The 17,402-nt window shown below is 37.8% G+C and overlaps 1 protein-coding gene across 6 annotated transcripts in view; it reads left to right on the top strand.

Annotated features, from left to right (window-relative positions):
• LOC136857379 (cytochrome c oxidase subunit 6B2) overlaps positions 1-17,198 on the top strand; it is a 33,076-nt gene extending 15,878 nt beyond the window's left edge. For 3 of the 6 annotated variants that reach the window (XM_067136010.2, XM_067136011.2, XM_067136013.2), the window contains exons 2-3: positions 16,258-16,367; positions 16,917-17,198. In XM_067136010.2, the coding sequence (XP_066992111.1) occupies positions 16,258-16,367; positions 16,917-17,088 (282 nt within the window). In that variant the 3' untranslated portion in view covers positions 17,089-17,198. Of the gene's footprint in view, positions 1-9,211; positions 9,278-16,257; positions 16,368-16,916 lie in introns of those variants that run through there. The other 3 variants (XM_068225169.1, XM_068225168.1, XM_067136009.2) reach the window with 2 other exon arrangements.
• The last annotated feature ends 204 nt before the right edge of the window (positions 17,199-17,402 follow it).

Raw genomic sequence — 17,402 nt, 5'->3', positions numbered from 1 at the left:
CATGGTTTGATTGACAGTAGCGTGCTTGAAATATTGTATAATTGAGATGAAAGTTTAGTCCGAAGTAGTAGTGGCAGTACGAGTAGCAGTGATAATGAAATAGATGATGTGGTTGTGGCGGATGTGATGGTAAATGAGTGATGAGGAGGAACCAGTAGGTCTACTTAGAAATTTTGTGTGGGAGACTGGATAATTATACAGGTCACAGGGAAGTTTTCAACAGTGAATTCGGATTCCTAAATTCTCTAATAATATTCAGAAATATTTAGACAAGCCACAGGGACAAACATTGAGCAGTTATCGGGTTCAGCTGGTGGAAGTTTTGTTTACAAAATACTCGCTTGGCCGGGAACGAAATATTCATGGCATCAGTAAATTAGCACTCAAGAGTGAGAAATCCAAACCTCAGAGACGTATCGTGTGTTCAAAACATGGCGAAAAGAAGACGTCGGTGTAATGCTGCCAGGAGTGTGACTTGGGTGTCTGTCTCAGAGTGCTTCGAACACGAAACTAAATTACTAAGGTAATGTGAAACAATTATGTAATTATCTGCATGTACATAGTTCTATCATAAGGAATTCCAAATTTCGTGAATATCCGGCTACTCTTATACTTGTAGTACCGTCATCTTCGGTGACAATGGTCCCAGGGCTGACTAGGGGCAAAACTGAGGAAAAATGTTATTGAGGCTTATTTATATATTATTCATTTTTAAAATCTTATTTCTAAACTCTTCTCCAATCTAGGCACATTTTTCTTATTAGCTCAGCCTGTGGACCGCTATTCACACAGACGTGCAACGACTGTCGTTTGTTTACTCGCTCGCAAAGGATGTTCTGCAGCAGTGCTCAGTGCCGGCAACCTCTGTACTTAGGAACTGTGCTTCGAATTGTTCCCCGTTCTTGCCGCGTGGACGGTTGGGATAAGGATAGGATCTGGACAAGACGGTTGGTCTGGACGGTTAGGATTCTTGCCGTGGAGAAGACCCTTGGTCTGGAAGGATAGGATTCTTGCCTTGGTCAAGACCATTGGTCTGGATGGTTAGAAGCCGCGAAGCGGCCTTAGGCCCCTAGTTTTGTATACGGTTAGGATAGGGTCTAGACAAGACGATTGGTCTGGACAGTAAGGATTCTTGCCGTGGAGAATAGCATTGGTCTGGATGGTTAGAAGCGGCCTTAGGCCCCCAGTTTCGTATATCGTTAAGATGGGATCTAGACAAGACGATTGGTCTGGACGGTTACGATTCTTGCCGTGGAGAATACTATTGGTCTGGATGATTAAGATTCTTGCCATGGTTAGAAGTCGCAAAGCGGCCCTAGGCCCCTAGTTTTCTGATGAAACACGGTTTTCTTCACATGTTGCGTTTACTTGCGCTTTTATTGTGCTGTTGTTGGTAACGGATTATGATCAGCATTCTTGACGGGAAGGAGATCACGTGCCACTTTACATTGGCCAGTAGGAATACAAGTAGCTACTTCAGAAATGAAAATGACGTGTAATAATCTTAATTAGGTTATAAAAGTAAATGTGCTTCTTGGGGAAGGATGACGGGTTCCTGGACATCGCAATGAACACATCTCCCCTCTGAGATGCTCTCCAAGTTGGATTTTACTGATTCCACTTACTTGTAACATTACAAATTGCGGCGGTCCACGGGCTGGACTAATAGCTTTTTCTTTCCAGAAAGGGAAAACTTGTGATTCTAATCCGAAATGAGTTTTTCTTACTATAATTTATTCCAGCAGTTGGGTTTTTTTTTTTTTAAATTACAAACAAAAGTTGGCTAAACTGTTCATTCTTGCTCCTAGGTGATCACTTCAAAATGTCATCTGGAAGTGTTGTTTACCTTTGTTTATTCCTTTTGAAGGTATGTATGTAATTTTATCTTTAAGAAATTGTCTTGTTTTTTGGGGTTACTATGGTCATGAATATCAACTCATTGCAATTGTCTTATAGGTTATGTTAGATTATTCTTGTTAAATATTGTATACAATTAACATATTTATATTTTATTATTCACTTGTTTGTTTCATATTTTCTTGTTTTTTTCCTTTTTCAGTGTTAGCGGCAAAACTGACGATTCTTCAGTTGCTAGTGACATTGCTGAGTCAGTTTTAAGATTCTTGAAAGAAATGTGCTATTCAAAGAAAAAAAATAGCCCCACAAGAAAGAAGAGATTATTTGTTGAGCCAGGAAAGAGTCTCTCTTTGGAGGATATTGAACCTTGTCCACATCTTCAAAGTCAGTTTCAAGCAGGAACAAGTGGTGAAACATCAGTGCTACCGGTACCAGTCTCCAAAAAGAAGCAGAAAAGGCATACAAGAGAAGATTCATCAAACTCTGAAAGTGATGAAACTTGGCAAGAGATGGAAGTAGGCATGATGGCAGAAGAAGAAAATATGAATGCTGCAGGAAACCAACAGCAGGAGACTATGTTATGGTTGAGTTTAGTACCCAAAAAAACGAAACTCCATTGCATAGGTAAAGTGATAGATGATTATGGTACTTCTCAAGAAGATGAAGTGATAATTACATTTCTTATACTGAGAGTCAACTCAAGTCCTTAGCGGTCCCTTTGATGTTCGACTTCTGGTCGGTGAAAAGGCTTCCGCAGCGCCAAATAGTTCCCTAGGTTTGTTGCTTGTTCCTGAAGTCAGGAGATTCCTTCAGTTTGGTTAGATATTCTGGTGAACAGACTTGACGAATTAAAAATTTTTGCCCTGTATAAATATGGAAAATATATCACAGGTTGTATGTTATTCGGGTTCGTTTCCAACTCTTCTATTTCATACGTAGATGGCTATGAATAGTTATTGTTCTCAGTGGCGCATGTAGCAACATAATTATTTAATATGGGATTGATATCTTATTACACTGTGTACTTTGTTCGAGTTCTTTCAATTGCTGATAAGTTCGCATAATATTTGCGACGTAGAAGATGGATCCAAGAAAACTGTTGGCAGTACTGGTTGCAACAGCATGTCCATTGTCCAGTATTCATAATGGCTGCCTGCTGTAACGTGTGTGATGCTGTGGCGCTTAAGTCCCCTGTGAAATACTTTAAAACTAACAAAAGTGGAGAAAAAATAAGTAGGAAATCTAAACAAATTGTTTTAAACGTTTACAGTAGCCTACGAGATTAGAATTAGACTGTGGAAGACTTGGTGAAAAAACTGCGCAGCTGACTGACGTTTCTGTGTACCGGTACAGTGTTTACGTTGCTCGCGTGGAATTTAAACTTCACAGAAAATCCAAGTCTCCAGCGAGAGGTCGAAAGGGAATTATTATGTTTCCTTGTGGTACTACACCGTATACTCTCCTGCGGCTGTTTATATGTCGTGAGTCTTTCCGATGACACGTTTCTGTAAAGTCTCTGAACATTTAGTTTTAAGAAGTGTCTCAATATGTAAACAAGCAATCAAGGCGATAAAGAAAATGTCACTCAACTAAGGTGCATGCAACATTTATCTGATAGAAAACGTTTGCTCATTTGGCTGTTCGTCAGTAGGCCTACGTGTCAGCTTAGTTCGAACTATGCACTCGCCGTAAATAAAACAGGAAGGGCCTTAACACAGAATGGGAATTGGATCCTTGGCATATTTGCTGATAATAATAATAATAATTTGTACTTTACTTTATATTTGTAACCACCCTCTACCTGCAGAAATGTTGTCATGAAGGCATGAAGGGATCATGAGTTCGTTTTTACCTTCCAAATGGCGAGAAATGTTGAACTGTGAGAAACTGCCACTGACAGTCGTAGCACGAGAGCGGAGTCGTATGCTTACATTGTAAGTCCCTATGCGCCTCACACAAATTGCTTTATGAAATAAAAATAAACCTTGCTTCTCTTGCCTCGGTATTCGTCAGTAATCTGTAGGTTTTACATGGTAAATAAAGGAATAAATAGGTATGGTACGTAATCAAAGTACAGCTATGTGAAAGGAAGTGATTTCTTTTGATGCTTCACTATTTGAGAATGAAGTACTCGACTTACGACGTTAATAATAAGCTGGTTGTGGCGGAGATGGAGAACGGAGACGGGAAGGGGGAACAGGGGACGTGCTCACATGCGGAAGGATACTTTTCCTAAGCTCTTGACTTGACTTTCAGTGTAGATGATGTCATGAATGCCAAAGGAAGCAGACATTGCATTTATCACTGTGAATGAAATTCTTGAAATACTATCGCCTCCAGTTAAAGAAAGGAGTAAACTTAGCTTCTATGTAAAGTTTACTGGCTTCAACTTGAAATGAGACAATTATAAATGAAAAGGAGAAATTATAAAATTTTGCAGATTTTTCTTTAATATTTGGCACAATTGTAAGTTTTTTTAGCTTTAGAATATAGTTAAATATAAGATTTCTTGCATTAATATGCTTGGAAAATCTTATTCTGTTTGACCATAGTCACCCTCTACTAATTTCTTCATATTTAGAAACAATTTTTGAGTGATTTTAATACATGACCATAGTGTCCCCACCCCATGGGGTTACTACGGTCACTGTATTTTCAGATGTGAGACAATTACCTGATGTTCGAAAAATTTATTTTAGTAAGTTGATGATACCCAACCCTATACTAAATCATATTTCATTTTTATGTGGATATCTCATAAAATGTGAGAGATATTCACAAATAACTGAAAAAAGTGACCATAGTAAACCCAGTTGACGATAACACTTGAATCAATGTATTTGTCGCGCGTAGTTGAAATCTCATCCGCCCGCTGGGTAGGAAGCTCTTTAAATGGCTGTGACGTGAGGGTTTAAGCTTATAGTAATCTGTTTTTTAGAGTAATGGTGAGAATTCCTCTAACTGGAGATGCTTTTATAGAAGTTCATTGTTGTCCTGCACCCACAAAACTCACTGCAATGGGCACAGAGGATGATTTTGCAGCTATGTCAATTGCTGAGATGTTACCACCTAGTCGGGTACATCCTGGGAGAGATTGGTTTGCGCATGTCGTGGCTAGTAATAAATTGTGGGTCTAACCTGAAGAGGCAACTAGGATATACCTTTCAGCCTGTACATGGGGAAGAGTTGGTTTCACAACTGCTCTAGGTTTTAACATTACAAGTGTCAAGAGGAATCCAGCTCAAGGAATGAATCCCTTCCTATTATCCCACTTTGTAATTCACAATTCTGGAAGCCCTTGTTTGTATACTCGTAGGAGGGTGTGCTCGCCTGGTAGCCATGATCATTTGTGTCATGTCTTTAATGGTCGGACACTGTAGTTAGCTGGTTTGAGTCCCGTTGGTAAAAAAAAATATTCAACAGAATGTAGGCCAGCAGGGTAGGAGAGTTCGTGGTATACAATTTATCACTAGATTGCGTGCCTAAAGCCTGGATTAAATTCCAAACACCTCTGCTTTGTTCATGTAGTGAGGGCATACGACGCTGTTGATGGCAATTTGTCTATCAGATGAGGATGAAAAGCTTTTGGTTGACTCCTTGGTGTTATTCGACAGGAGTAGGTTACATGCCGACACTGGGCTTCACCCTCTCCGTACGTCGTCATCCCACATCCAGATACGCAGATGGCCCAAGGTCGTCAAATAGAAAGACTTGAACCAGGCAAGCTGAACATTTCCTCAGAGAATCCTGGTACTAAAAGCTGTATGATGGATGCCAAGAGTGCTTGGCATAGGTAGAGCCCTGCGCGGATATAAAAAATAAATAAAAAATAATATCCGCCTCCATGAATAGTTATCCACGGATAATTTAAATGTTTAACTACAGTACATTACACCCTGAGGAAAGCAACGGGAAACTACCTCACTCCTCATTGCCCTAGTACGCCTCTTCATTGATACCTAGGCCATCTAGGACAGCTAATGGTGGGCCTGATGAGGATCCAACCAGCCTTTGGGCTTGAAGGATATGGAGAAGAAAGGAAACTATGAAGCAAGGATAACCGCTAAATTACCCAAAACTGAGAAAGGGGGAGTAGAAGTAGAATGGTCCTTATTCAAAGAAACCTTTGTAAATGAAGCCACGGAAATTTGTGGAAAAACAACTGCCACACCAAAAGAGACGTGAACACCTTGGTGGAATGACAGAGTGAAGACAGCAGTAAAAGATAGAAATACACTGAAAAGAAAATTAGACTTAAAAAAAAAAACAGAAAACAGATGATAGACGAAATGCATTAGAAATTGAACATCTAGCATAGGAATACCGGAAAACGAAACTGGCTGTAGAAAGACTGATCCAGGAAGAAAAGGAAAAGTGCTGGGAAGACATTACTACAAGGATAGAGGTAGACTGTCAAGGAAGTAGGAAACTACTGTACAAAATAATAAACAGCAAAAGAAATGAATATATAAACATCCTTGCACTGGAAATAGATAGTAGCTTAATACAAACAGAGGAAGGGATCAGGGATGAAATGAAGTACTTCAACATGCTGTTAAATGGAGATGGGGGGCAACACCACCTCCGATGACTGTAGTGTAGATGAAGCCAAAAACAACAAATACCCATTAACATGGCTTGAGGTAGAAATAGCGCTAATGAGCATGTGAAATGGGAAGTCCCCAGGCTTTCATGATCTCCCACTGTTCAACAAGGGCAGCTGACGGAAATGTGGAAATTACAGAGGCATCACGCTATTGTCACACTCACTGAAGCTGCTGGAAAAGATCATAGAAATGAGACTTAGGAAGCAAGTTGAACCTTTGCTTGAGGAAGATCATCACAGGTTTAGGAAAGGTCAAAGTAGTGGAACGTTTGCTTGAGGAAGAACAACACGGGTTCAGGAAAGGTCAAAGTACTGTGGATCTTATCTTTGCAGTAAAAATGCTGACAGAAAAGTACTGGGAATACGGAAGAAATCTTGCGATTGCATTTGTGGACATTGAAAAAGCATATGATAATGTTCCTCGAAACAAAATATGGGAACCATAGGTGCCAAAATACTTAATTGACAAAGTCAAGATGTTATACCAGAAGTGCTACAGCTCTGTCCAGATAGGCAACGGACGATTAAATTCGTTTGAAACAAAGAGAGGTGTCCAACAAGGAAGTGCTGTCACCACTCCTGTTCGTAATAGTAATGGACAAGGTCATCAAATCTATCAAGAAAATGGACAGTGAACCAGATGCCCTGGTATTTGCTGATGATGTGCTTTTATGGGGAGAGACAGAAGCTGAAGTTCAGAAAAAACTTAATGAATGGAACAACACATTCAAAAATATTGGACTGAAGATGAGCATTGGTAAGTATATTTGTTCTGTGATGAAAGATAATGTTAGAAATTACAGACAACAATTAGGAGATGTTAGAAATCCATATTTGAGATGACAAAGCAGGTATGCAAAAATTGAATAAGAAGATAAAATATGATAAAAACATAAAAATTCACAGGGAAATTTGAACATAATATGAAAAATTACCGGAAAATTACAAAAAACGTTTAAAGATCCAAAACATGACTTTATATGACCCGTGAAAACTGCATAATTTTAGTCACCGCACATAAAATAATGCTCAACTTGTATTTTCAATGGAAGTAATATAAAGAAACAAAATGACATGTCATAAACATCCAGGCCCTACTTATATGAGTTATGAAAGATATGTTTTTAAAAAATGAACAGTAAAATTAAACTGTTATAATCGAGTGGCTAAAAAGTACAGTATAATGAGGGTGATCTGAATTACAGTACCATGACAGAATAATACTTGAAAATAGTGTAAGTTGCACAATACATTGAAGTGTTTTGCTGGTATCCGTGTTCGCCACTTTACGATTACTATAACCTGAAGTAGTTTATACCTTCGCAGTTCACTGGGCAGCTAACCTGCAAGTGAGCCGAATAACTGCCGAGAGCAAGAGAGTTTATGACTAAACAGCAGGGTCAGGCAGATGTTCATCCCAAAGAGCAAGTGGCAAAGACTGTCGCACGCCTAAAATTCTCATGATAAACGTGCATTTAAACAAAAAGTGAACTTAATTCACTTTTAAAAATAAACTAAAATTAAATATTTTAAACATAAACAAGGGTGGATGATTATTCGTAAAAAATAAATATTTTCTTGTCCAAAATGGATTTTCTTTTTCCATATTCCCAATTTTAACACCTTTATAAACATAGGTAATCATTATATCAAACCATAAACGTAAATTATACTGTATTTTAACCCACTAAATAAAAAATAAAGTGAAATTTTTGTATTTAACACAATTTTAAATAAAGGATAATCATTATAAAGTATAAAAGTTAATGGCTTTAGTGTCTCTTACTTTTATACACATTAAAATATATTTGACCAAGTAGCAAAGACCAATTAATCTTTAGAAAGTTAAATACGTCTTAAAACACAATATTATCTTGTATGTCAAAAAAGTTTAATAGTTAAAAATGTCTAAAATTGGCCTAGAAAAGTACAAGGAGTCCCTTATAAAATTTATCATCAGTCCTTCAATAACATCTGACGTGTTGAATACATAATTTCTAGAACATTGTTCTTTGGTTAAGGTATGAGTTGTACGTTTTTATGTGAAACAGTCCCTCACATTACACAGTTATAAGATTAATATCGTATATAAATTTTCCTTCGTATTTAAAATATCACAGTCTTTGTATAACTATTATAAAACCTCTAGTTGTTGATATAATTTAAGCTTGAACTCTGTGTGTGGTGTTTGTGAGGCCAGCATATACAAGAATACAAACAATTTTCATGGTATTAGCAACGATCTGGACATCATGGAAACAATGAACAAAGGCCTACTATTAGACCTGACGGAGCAATGTTTCATTACATTAGGTCAGTATTATAATCCTAATTACGTGCTCATTTTGGTGATAATCTAAAAATACACATGCAGTTACATCGAGCTAGAGTTGAGTTTCATACCTTATTGTAAATTATTCAAAGGCCTGGATCTAGTATTAACTTAGATTCCTTTCCGTGTCTTATGAAATGCTTTTTGTTTGTTTCTAATGGCTTTACGTTGCACTGACACAGATAGCTCTTATGGCGACGATGGGAGAGGGAAGGCCTAGGAGTTGGAAGGAAGTGGCCGTGGCCTTAATTAAGGTACAGCCCCAGCATTTGCCTGGTGTGAAAATGGGAAACCACAGAAAACCATCATCAGGGCTGCTGACAGTGGGATTTGAACCCACTATCTCCCGGATGCAAGCTCACAGCCGCGCGCCACTAACCGCACGGTCAACTCGCCCGGTCTTTTGAAATGAGCCACACCATTAAACTCAAATGGATTTAATAAATCTGTTCATAATTACAGATAATAATGATCATAATAAGGTAAATGAATAAAATGAGTAAGTTAATATCTTGGTAATTAAAATAATATTTGTAGATTGAATAATTAGTAGGTTGAAATAGTTTCAAATCAAGATAATAATCCAAAGGTGAGGTACCTCAATGCTATTTTAAATATGACTACAACATCTTACTATTCCCAAAAAGGGTTAGTGTATTGTATCCGGAACCTCAAAATCACAACAGGCTATGGTAAATTGGAAAGGTAGTTTAAAAAAATAAAATTTACTGTTAAACATGCAAGATCAGCAGGCAATAAATAATAGAATGACAAGCATAAAAGATCATCAAATAGGATCCACATCTAAATGACAAGCTTGCAGAATCAATTATATGGTCATCAGTCAACCATACCATCCAACAGTAACATAGAAGACAGTAAATTTTTTAAAACAAGAGAGAGGGCAAAAAAAATTATCAAATAAAGGTCATAACCCCGCAATAAGACATAACGATAGGCAAGGCAAATAGCGTACAGAAAACTAGCCTCATGCCACTAATAATTTTGAGGTTTCGTTTACATTAAAAAAGAATGCGTCGAGAGGATGTTATAAACCTTTAGGTCTAACCTCAGAAATAAGACGATCACAATATACGTTAAAGGAAAGCTTTATCCAAGAATTAGAATAATAATATAGGTTTTAAATCTCACTAGAAATGATGTTTACCGAAATAAGGTTTTCAATTTTAGCAGTTTTTAAGGATTCCAAATTGAATAATTTATGAATTACAAGTATAGTTTATCTGCTGATTGGATGACCACAGGAACCAGCCTTACAATTTTGATTTACAACATATTAAAGGTTTATATACTTAGAGGTTCAGAAATCAATACTTGAACTGAAATTATACTAGGCTACAACATGGGCATAAGACAAATGATTTGCTCAAAAATAAATAATACCAGAAAAATTAAATAACAGCGGCTAGCGCCGATTAAAAGTTTTTAAGAATTTTTTTTCTTCAATCATGAAACCAATAGTGGTTTCTATCCTGGGTCAAATTTTACTCTTCGAGACATTCCTTTTTGCAATGAACACCAATTTGCATCAAACTTCACATCCATCTTGATCTAGACTACAAAGGTTGTTCGTCTCTTGTCCACTTCAATTATTTGTTTCATTGTCGTAGTTCAGACTGGCAGCCGCGAGGAGCGCCACCAAGTGGATGAGGCTTTAGTATCTAGCTACACCAACAGGCAGCGTTGCGATGCACATCAGCTACGTTCCTTTGTAACTTTAATTATGTGACACGGATTTCAATTTATTTGCCAGAGTCCAAGTTCCTTAATAATGTCACATCTTTCTTAGAAATATATATTTATGTGAATTAGGAGAGTAAGCTGTATAGAGACAGATGTGTATACAGTGACAGAAAGGTGAGCTCGGTGATTTGACGTATTTCAAATATGGCTCAGTAATGTCCTGCGATGTTGAGCGGTCTTTTTCCCGTTACATGTCAATGTGGCGAGAAAATAGATTGTTTTTATTTGAAAACTTTAAAATATATGTAATCTATTTCATTTAATAAAAAAAATTATATATTTACTTATTTAATATTATTGAATGTTCTAGATTTTAAAAGCATATTTTCAATATAATGTTAATTTAAACAGCAGCAACATTTTTTTTTTAAGTCGTATTTATTGTCATATTTGAATACATTTTTAGGTCATCAACATCTGGGCTTTACAGATAAGCCTTGAAACCAGGACGTAGATTATACCAGTTCACCAACACAGACCAGCTATCAGCCAACGGATAGTATTCAATAAAGACTGGACCATAGACAGTCCATGAACGCTGTTGCAACTTGCAACAAATAATGGATCGTAGACAATACATTGGTGGACCCTTGTATATTGATTATGTGCCAGACCATGCACAAGCTTTATACAGACCTCCAGTAAATGCTCATGTATATAGACTAGCCTTCTGTATGACCATTAATAAAGTGCAGAGACAAACTCTTGAAAACGTGGATGGTTATTTACCCGAGCCAGTTTTCAGCCAGGCCAATTGTATGTTGCGCTATCTCGGGCAGGATCGTATGATAATGTTAAGATCCAGGTACGGCCAAATGTTCAAAGCACAGAGAATATTGTATGGAAAGAAGTGTTGTAAAACTACATTACCAGTATTAAATATTCATAAAACTATATATATTTATTTATTTATTTATTTATTTATTTATTTATTTATTTATTTATTTATTTATTTATTTATTTATTTATTTATTTATTTATTTGTCAGAAACATACAGTACATTATACTGACAATTATACAGGACAATAACAAATCTGGTACTATAATCATTAATCATTTCTGATGATGGCAGGTAACGATGTGATTTAAGCCCTGCATAAATACAAAATGAATTAAATGTGGTGTGACCAATAAGCGGCTAATTTACATGCTTCCTTGGTAGCGTCGATCACATTCTGGAGAGAGCAAGTAGTGGACACAAGTTACAAACAAGAAGATGGCTCATTGTCTGTTCTTCACCACATTTACATAGAGCAGAATCACAAACAAAACCCTACTTTCTCATGTTAGTCTTTGTTCTTGCAACTCCTGAACGCAACTTGTTGAGCGTCTTCCATATTGACCAGCTTTCCTTGTGGCCTGGAGGAAGTCTTTTGGAAGGCGTCGTCCGTCCTGCAAGGTGACTGGATCTGGAATGCTATGAATTAACTCTGAAGTTCGATGGTGATTCAGTGAGGCTTTCAGTTGTATGGAGAAAGCTTTTCCTTGATTTGAGCTGTTGGGTTGCTGGTTGGTACCCATATAAAGTATGGGTCGTCAGGTTCCGTGCTTTAGATTTCTCCAGTCTGGATGCACACTCACGGCAAATATCTGCTTGACAATAAACTTTATCAAGTGGTGTAGTCACAAACATCGTGTAATGAGTCTGCAGGTTTCATTTAAGGCGACATCCACTTGATTGGCATGACTAGATCTACACATGACAGGGCAGGCGTATTTTGCTGCTGAATAACAGAGAGCTATTGCTGAAGTTCTTAAAAGGAGAGGATACGTCCCTCGATAATTTCCGGATACTGTTGTTCCTTGCAAACACCTTCCTTTTGGTATTCATGCAGTGTGTTCTATAGGTTAGTGCTCGGTCAAGAGTTACTCCTAGTTATTTGGGAGTGGAGCAGTGTTCTAATATTTTACCTTCCCAAATAACTTGCAATTTTCTTGCTGTCTGTCGATTCTTTAGGTGGAAGGCACAGACTTGTGTTTTTGGTGGGTTTGGTTTTAGTTGGCTCTCTTGGTAGTAACCCCTTAGAATTTGTAGAGCATAGGAGAGAGCTTCTCTACAGCTAGTTCAAACGTTTCCTCTTGAGCTGCCAGAGCGACATCGTCTGCATAAATAAAGCTCTTTGTCCCTTGTGGGCGAGGCTGATCATTGGTGTAGATGTTGAAAAGTATAGGTGCTAGCACACTCCCTTGTGGAAGGCCATTCTTTAAGTTCCTCCATCTACTCCTCTGGCCTTGGAATTAAAAAAACAAACCTTCTGTTCTGTAGAAAGCACTCAATCATTTGGGTGAGTTTATAGTCCTTAGTTATACTGTGCACTTTAGGAAGCAGTATATGGTGATTAACTGTATCGTAGGCTGATGTCGAGTCAACAAAAACTACTCCAGTGACTTGTTTTCATAGCCGTCTTGTATATATTGTGTGAGGTGCAGTATTTGGGAAGTACAACTTTTCCCTTGTCGAAAGCCAGCTTGTTCTGGTATGAGTAATGGGTCCATCACTTCAGTTAATCTGTCCAGAATCATTCTTTCTAAGATTTTGTATAAATGGTACAACAAGGAAATTGGTCCGTAGTTCTTCGGATCACCTGCGTTCTTACCAGGTTTGAGTATTGCTATAACTCTTGCTTTTCTCCACAGTTTAGGAATTTTGCAATATTTGATGCAGTTGTTGAAGAAGTCCAAGAGCCATTGCTTACTGACAGGACCAAATCTTTTGAGTTGCTCAATACAAATGTCATCAAGGCCTGCTGCCTTACCATTTTTGCATTTATTCACCGCTCTATGTAGATTTTCCATAGCAAACCGGTTAGAGAGAATGCTGTTTTCTTGATTAGTCGGCTTTTCTTCTTTTTGTTTTGATCCTCTCCCAGCTTTATTTGATTTTGCCGCTCTCTACGAGCTGACTGGCTATTTGATTTGTAGAAACGTTGCTATGTTCTAAGGTCTTAATTGTATCATTACTGAGGTGCCTTAAGTAATATCCACACGTAACTGTTTCTTCCCATCTCCAGCTCTTCCATTAATTTAACCCATTGGTTACGTTTGGATTCTGAAATGGAGGAAATAACACGCTGTCTGCTGTGGATAGTTTTGTCACAGAAAGGAGCTTTTTTGAAAAGGTCTTGATATTCTTTCAGCAAAGTGGATGTTTCAGAGGTAAGACCTTGAATGTACCTGGTCCTACATCCTCTAGCAATAGCTTTTCTGGAGCAATACTGGATGACTTCCAAGAACTCTTCATATGCCTCTGGAACGGGATCAATTGTTGTAATCCTCTCATCAAGCATTGTGGTAAATTTTTGCCAGTCAGCCTTCTTGAAATTGTACCTTCACCTGAAGTGCACGGTGTGTGGCCGGATTGCTGGTACCAACGGACACATAATTGGGCGGTGAGGAATCGCTGTACAAATTGACTTTATGCTTTGATTAACTAACTTCTCGCTCACAAAAATAAGATCAGGGTTGTATCCACGTTGCATCTACCACTATTAAAAGATGGAGGAAGTTTATTATCATGGATCAGGGATAGTCGATGCAGTTCTGCCCACTCTAGTACGGCATCTCCATTTGAATCATCTTGAGAATAGCCCCAATCAGTGCTATGACTATTGAAATCACAAACAATAACAAATGGTTTCAGACTGCTGAAATTAACAGGAGGATTAAATGAGAATACCTCATTGGGAGGTTTGTAGACAGAGGAAATGACAAGGTTGCTAACTTCTACAGTAATTATTTCAACGTTATTTTGTTCTCTGGTGTAAGTCGCAAGAATCTAAAGATCTGGTTTGGCAAAGATGGCACTACCGTACTGGCCGTGAGGTCTTTCGGCCACTAATTTCATTTTTCGGATCTTAGGGCGTCGTTGATGAATGTCCCTGTCTGTTTCCTGAACACATAATAAATCACATTTGTGGGTGTAACAAAGGTTGTGTAATAGCTCTTCTTTACACATTGATAATCCTTCTGTGTTTACAGAAATAATTGTAATGATTGGCTCTGATACGAGCCCTTCCCGATTGTTGGAAAACATGTTACTCATCTTATATGAATTGTATTGTTTCGGGAATGCTGACGTTCAGTTAGGTAACTGAAATTCAATTCCGACTACCTATGCAGGGGCACGGCGAGCAGGAATCGGCTTCACTATTGAAAAGGGCAGACATAACAATGTGACTTTGACTGGCTTATCAAATTATCTGACCTCTTCATAAAGAATGCTGCAGAGCAGTGCGGGTCCACTAATATTTTTAAATATTACTAAAACAGTTTTTGTGTGAAAATGAAATTTGGGGATCTTAAACCACAACCATTCACAGTAGGGAAATACCATAACTCGAGCTTTCAAAGGTCTGATAATTTTACCAGTGATTTGATTGATAGTCAAACGTTTCAACAAACCAAAGACCAAGAATCAAGTTTTCTCTTGTTTTCTCTTTTTAATGTCCTTTGTCAAAAGTTATTTAAACACCAGCATAAAATAAGCCCATTCTGCTTATGGACTATTGCAAACCTCCGGCTGAAGGTGAAGAGTTGATATATGAAACATTTATACAACTTTCCTTCCCGCCAATTACATACCCTTAGGTCTGGGTGTTATCCGAATTTGGTACGAGTAGAGTGCTGCATCAGGAAGGAATTTCAAGCAAAACTCAGCTGTTCTAGTTGGATGGAAGTAAATGAAAAAAAAAAAAACTTTTAAAACCTGAACCTGAAGTAGATGAGGTGCTCACGCCTAAGCCTAACAGGTTTGTCAATCCACTGGAGTAATACATCTATTATAAAATTCTGTTATTTCTGAAACTGTTTGGCTACTTCCTGTTAATCATGACCACCACGTACTCAGACACGCAGGTCGCCAATGGGCTTCTGCACCAGGTCTCTCTGGAGGCCACACATCACCTGAAGATCCATCGGCATCCTCAAAATTTTCTTCCCGAAGACCTTCCCCTGTTAATAATAATTTCATGTGGCTATTTCTAGCCGAGTGCAGCCCTTGTAAGGCAGACCCTCCGATGAGGGTGGGCGGCATCTGCCATGTGTAGGTAACTACGTGTTATTGTGGTGGAGGATAGTGTTGTGTGTGGTGTGTGAGTTGCAGCGATGTTGGCGACAGCACAAACACCCAGCCCCCGGGCCATTGGAATTAACCAATTAAGGTTAAAATCCCCGACCCGGCCGCTTCCCCTGTTGTATTTGATACTTTCATTTCTCATGATATGCTCCAAGAGTATTATCACGTCTCTTGGCATTTTGCACAGTAGCTGTCTTTCGTTATTAATTCGCCTCAACCCATCTTCATTAGTCACTTGGTCAACCAACCTGTACAAATCTGGGACCTGTTCTGTCACATGCCCTTCAACTCTGACTTGTGCGGTCGAATGCCATTAAATATGTAACAATTCTAGTATCTTGGTCATCTATGCCTACTCTGCTGCAGTTTGGTGATAGTCTTTTCGTGTTGACATCTGTCAAAAACCTTTGCATAATTTACGAAATATGAACGTACATCTCTGCTCCTTTGTATGATAATCTTTACTGTGAACAGTTCTTGTCTAGTGCGTGTAGTTTCAAAAACCACATTGTGAATCACTTGTGTGCTCTTCACAAGAATATAAATGAAGTGTTTATAACAACAGGTGTTTCTCATTGACAGTGTGAAGGATCTCATTATTTTATCTTTCTTTTTTGTTAAAGATGCCTTCTATTATGCCTGCCGTGTCTGCTGCTGACAGTAAGGAGAATGGGGATATAAAACTAGAGACGGCACCGTTTGACCCACGCTTCCCTAATCAGAACCAGACTCGGTAAGTTTCGTTACATACACGATCCTAGCTCAGAACAATCTTTCAAAAAAAAGACTGTGTTGATGTAGTTTCTTCTCGGACTAAAAATTCTTTAATTCAAGCATTGTGCAGATTTTTTAAGCAATAAGTCATGTTTTAGTGAATGTCGAGGCACTTTTTTTTTTTTCTTCAAGAAATTCCAAATTTACTTTGATTATTTCTGTTCATTAATCTTGTTGAAAGTGAAATTCTTTGGCTGACCTCAGTGACAATCAGAAACTTAATCTCAGGTTAACATGTTCAGTGCCATCTTGCCTTGGCATTTAGTATTCTTTGGAATAAGGTATTTTTCTTCAAATTTGGATTTTGAAAAATAATCTGAATGTAACAAATGTTGCAAGTGTATTTGTCAAATTTGGTTGAAATATTCCCTGTTTTTATGCAAGATTTAATTTTATGTTGTATGTAGCTAGCGGAATGTAGGAAGATAAGTTCTGTGTGATGCTACTCTTTAAGGATACACTGCCCGTGACTAGAAGGAATGTAAAAATTGTTTTGTATGTGTTTCAGGTATTGTTACCAGAGTTTTATTGACTATCACCGCTGCCACGCTGTGAAAGGAGAGGACTATGAACCCTGTGAATACTTTAAGAAAGTGTTTAATTCCATTTGCCCTATAGCCTGGATCGAGAAGTGGAACACTCAAATTGAAGAGAACAGGTTCCCAGGGAAAATCCAGTAACTAGCCGTTTAATTTATGTTAAACAATTTCATTGACATGTAAAATGTTGTAAGATGTACAAATAGTCACTTGATATGTATCTACTATCTCTATTAAATGTAAAAATTTGATGAAGGTGTGTTTACTTGTTAACCTAGATTTGCTCCATCCTCTGGTTTCTTAGCATGACACTAATAGTTAAACCAATGAAGATATGAAGGACATGTAAATTTTACCTAGAAGTAAATATTGATTCAAAATAGAAATTGTTCCATTTTCCTTGTTTTAGGAAATTAATCATTTCAAGGCAGGATTTTTCATCTACTTAAAGGGGT

The sequence above is a fragment of the Anabrus simplex genome, chromosome 1 (assembly GCF_040414725.1).
Source record: "Anabrus simplex isolate iqAnaSimp1 chromosome 1, ASM4041472v1, whole genome shotgun sequence".
NCBI lineage: Eukaryota > Metazoa > Arthropoda > Insecta > Orthoptera > Tettigoniidae > Anabrus > Anabrus simplex.
This window is presented reverse-complemented; position numbering and strand designations above follow the sequence as displayed.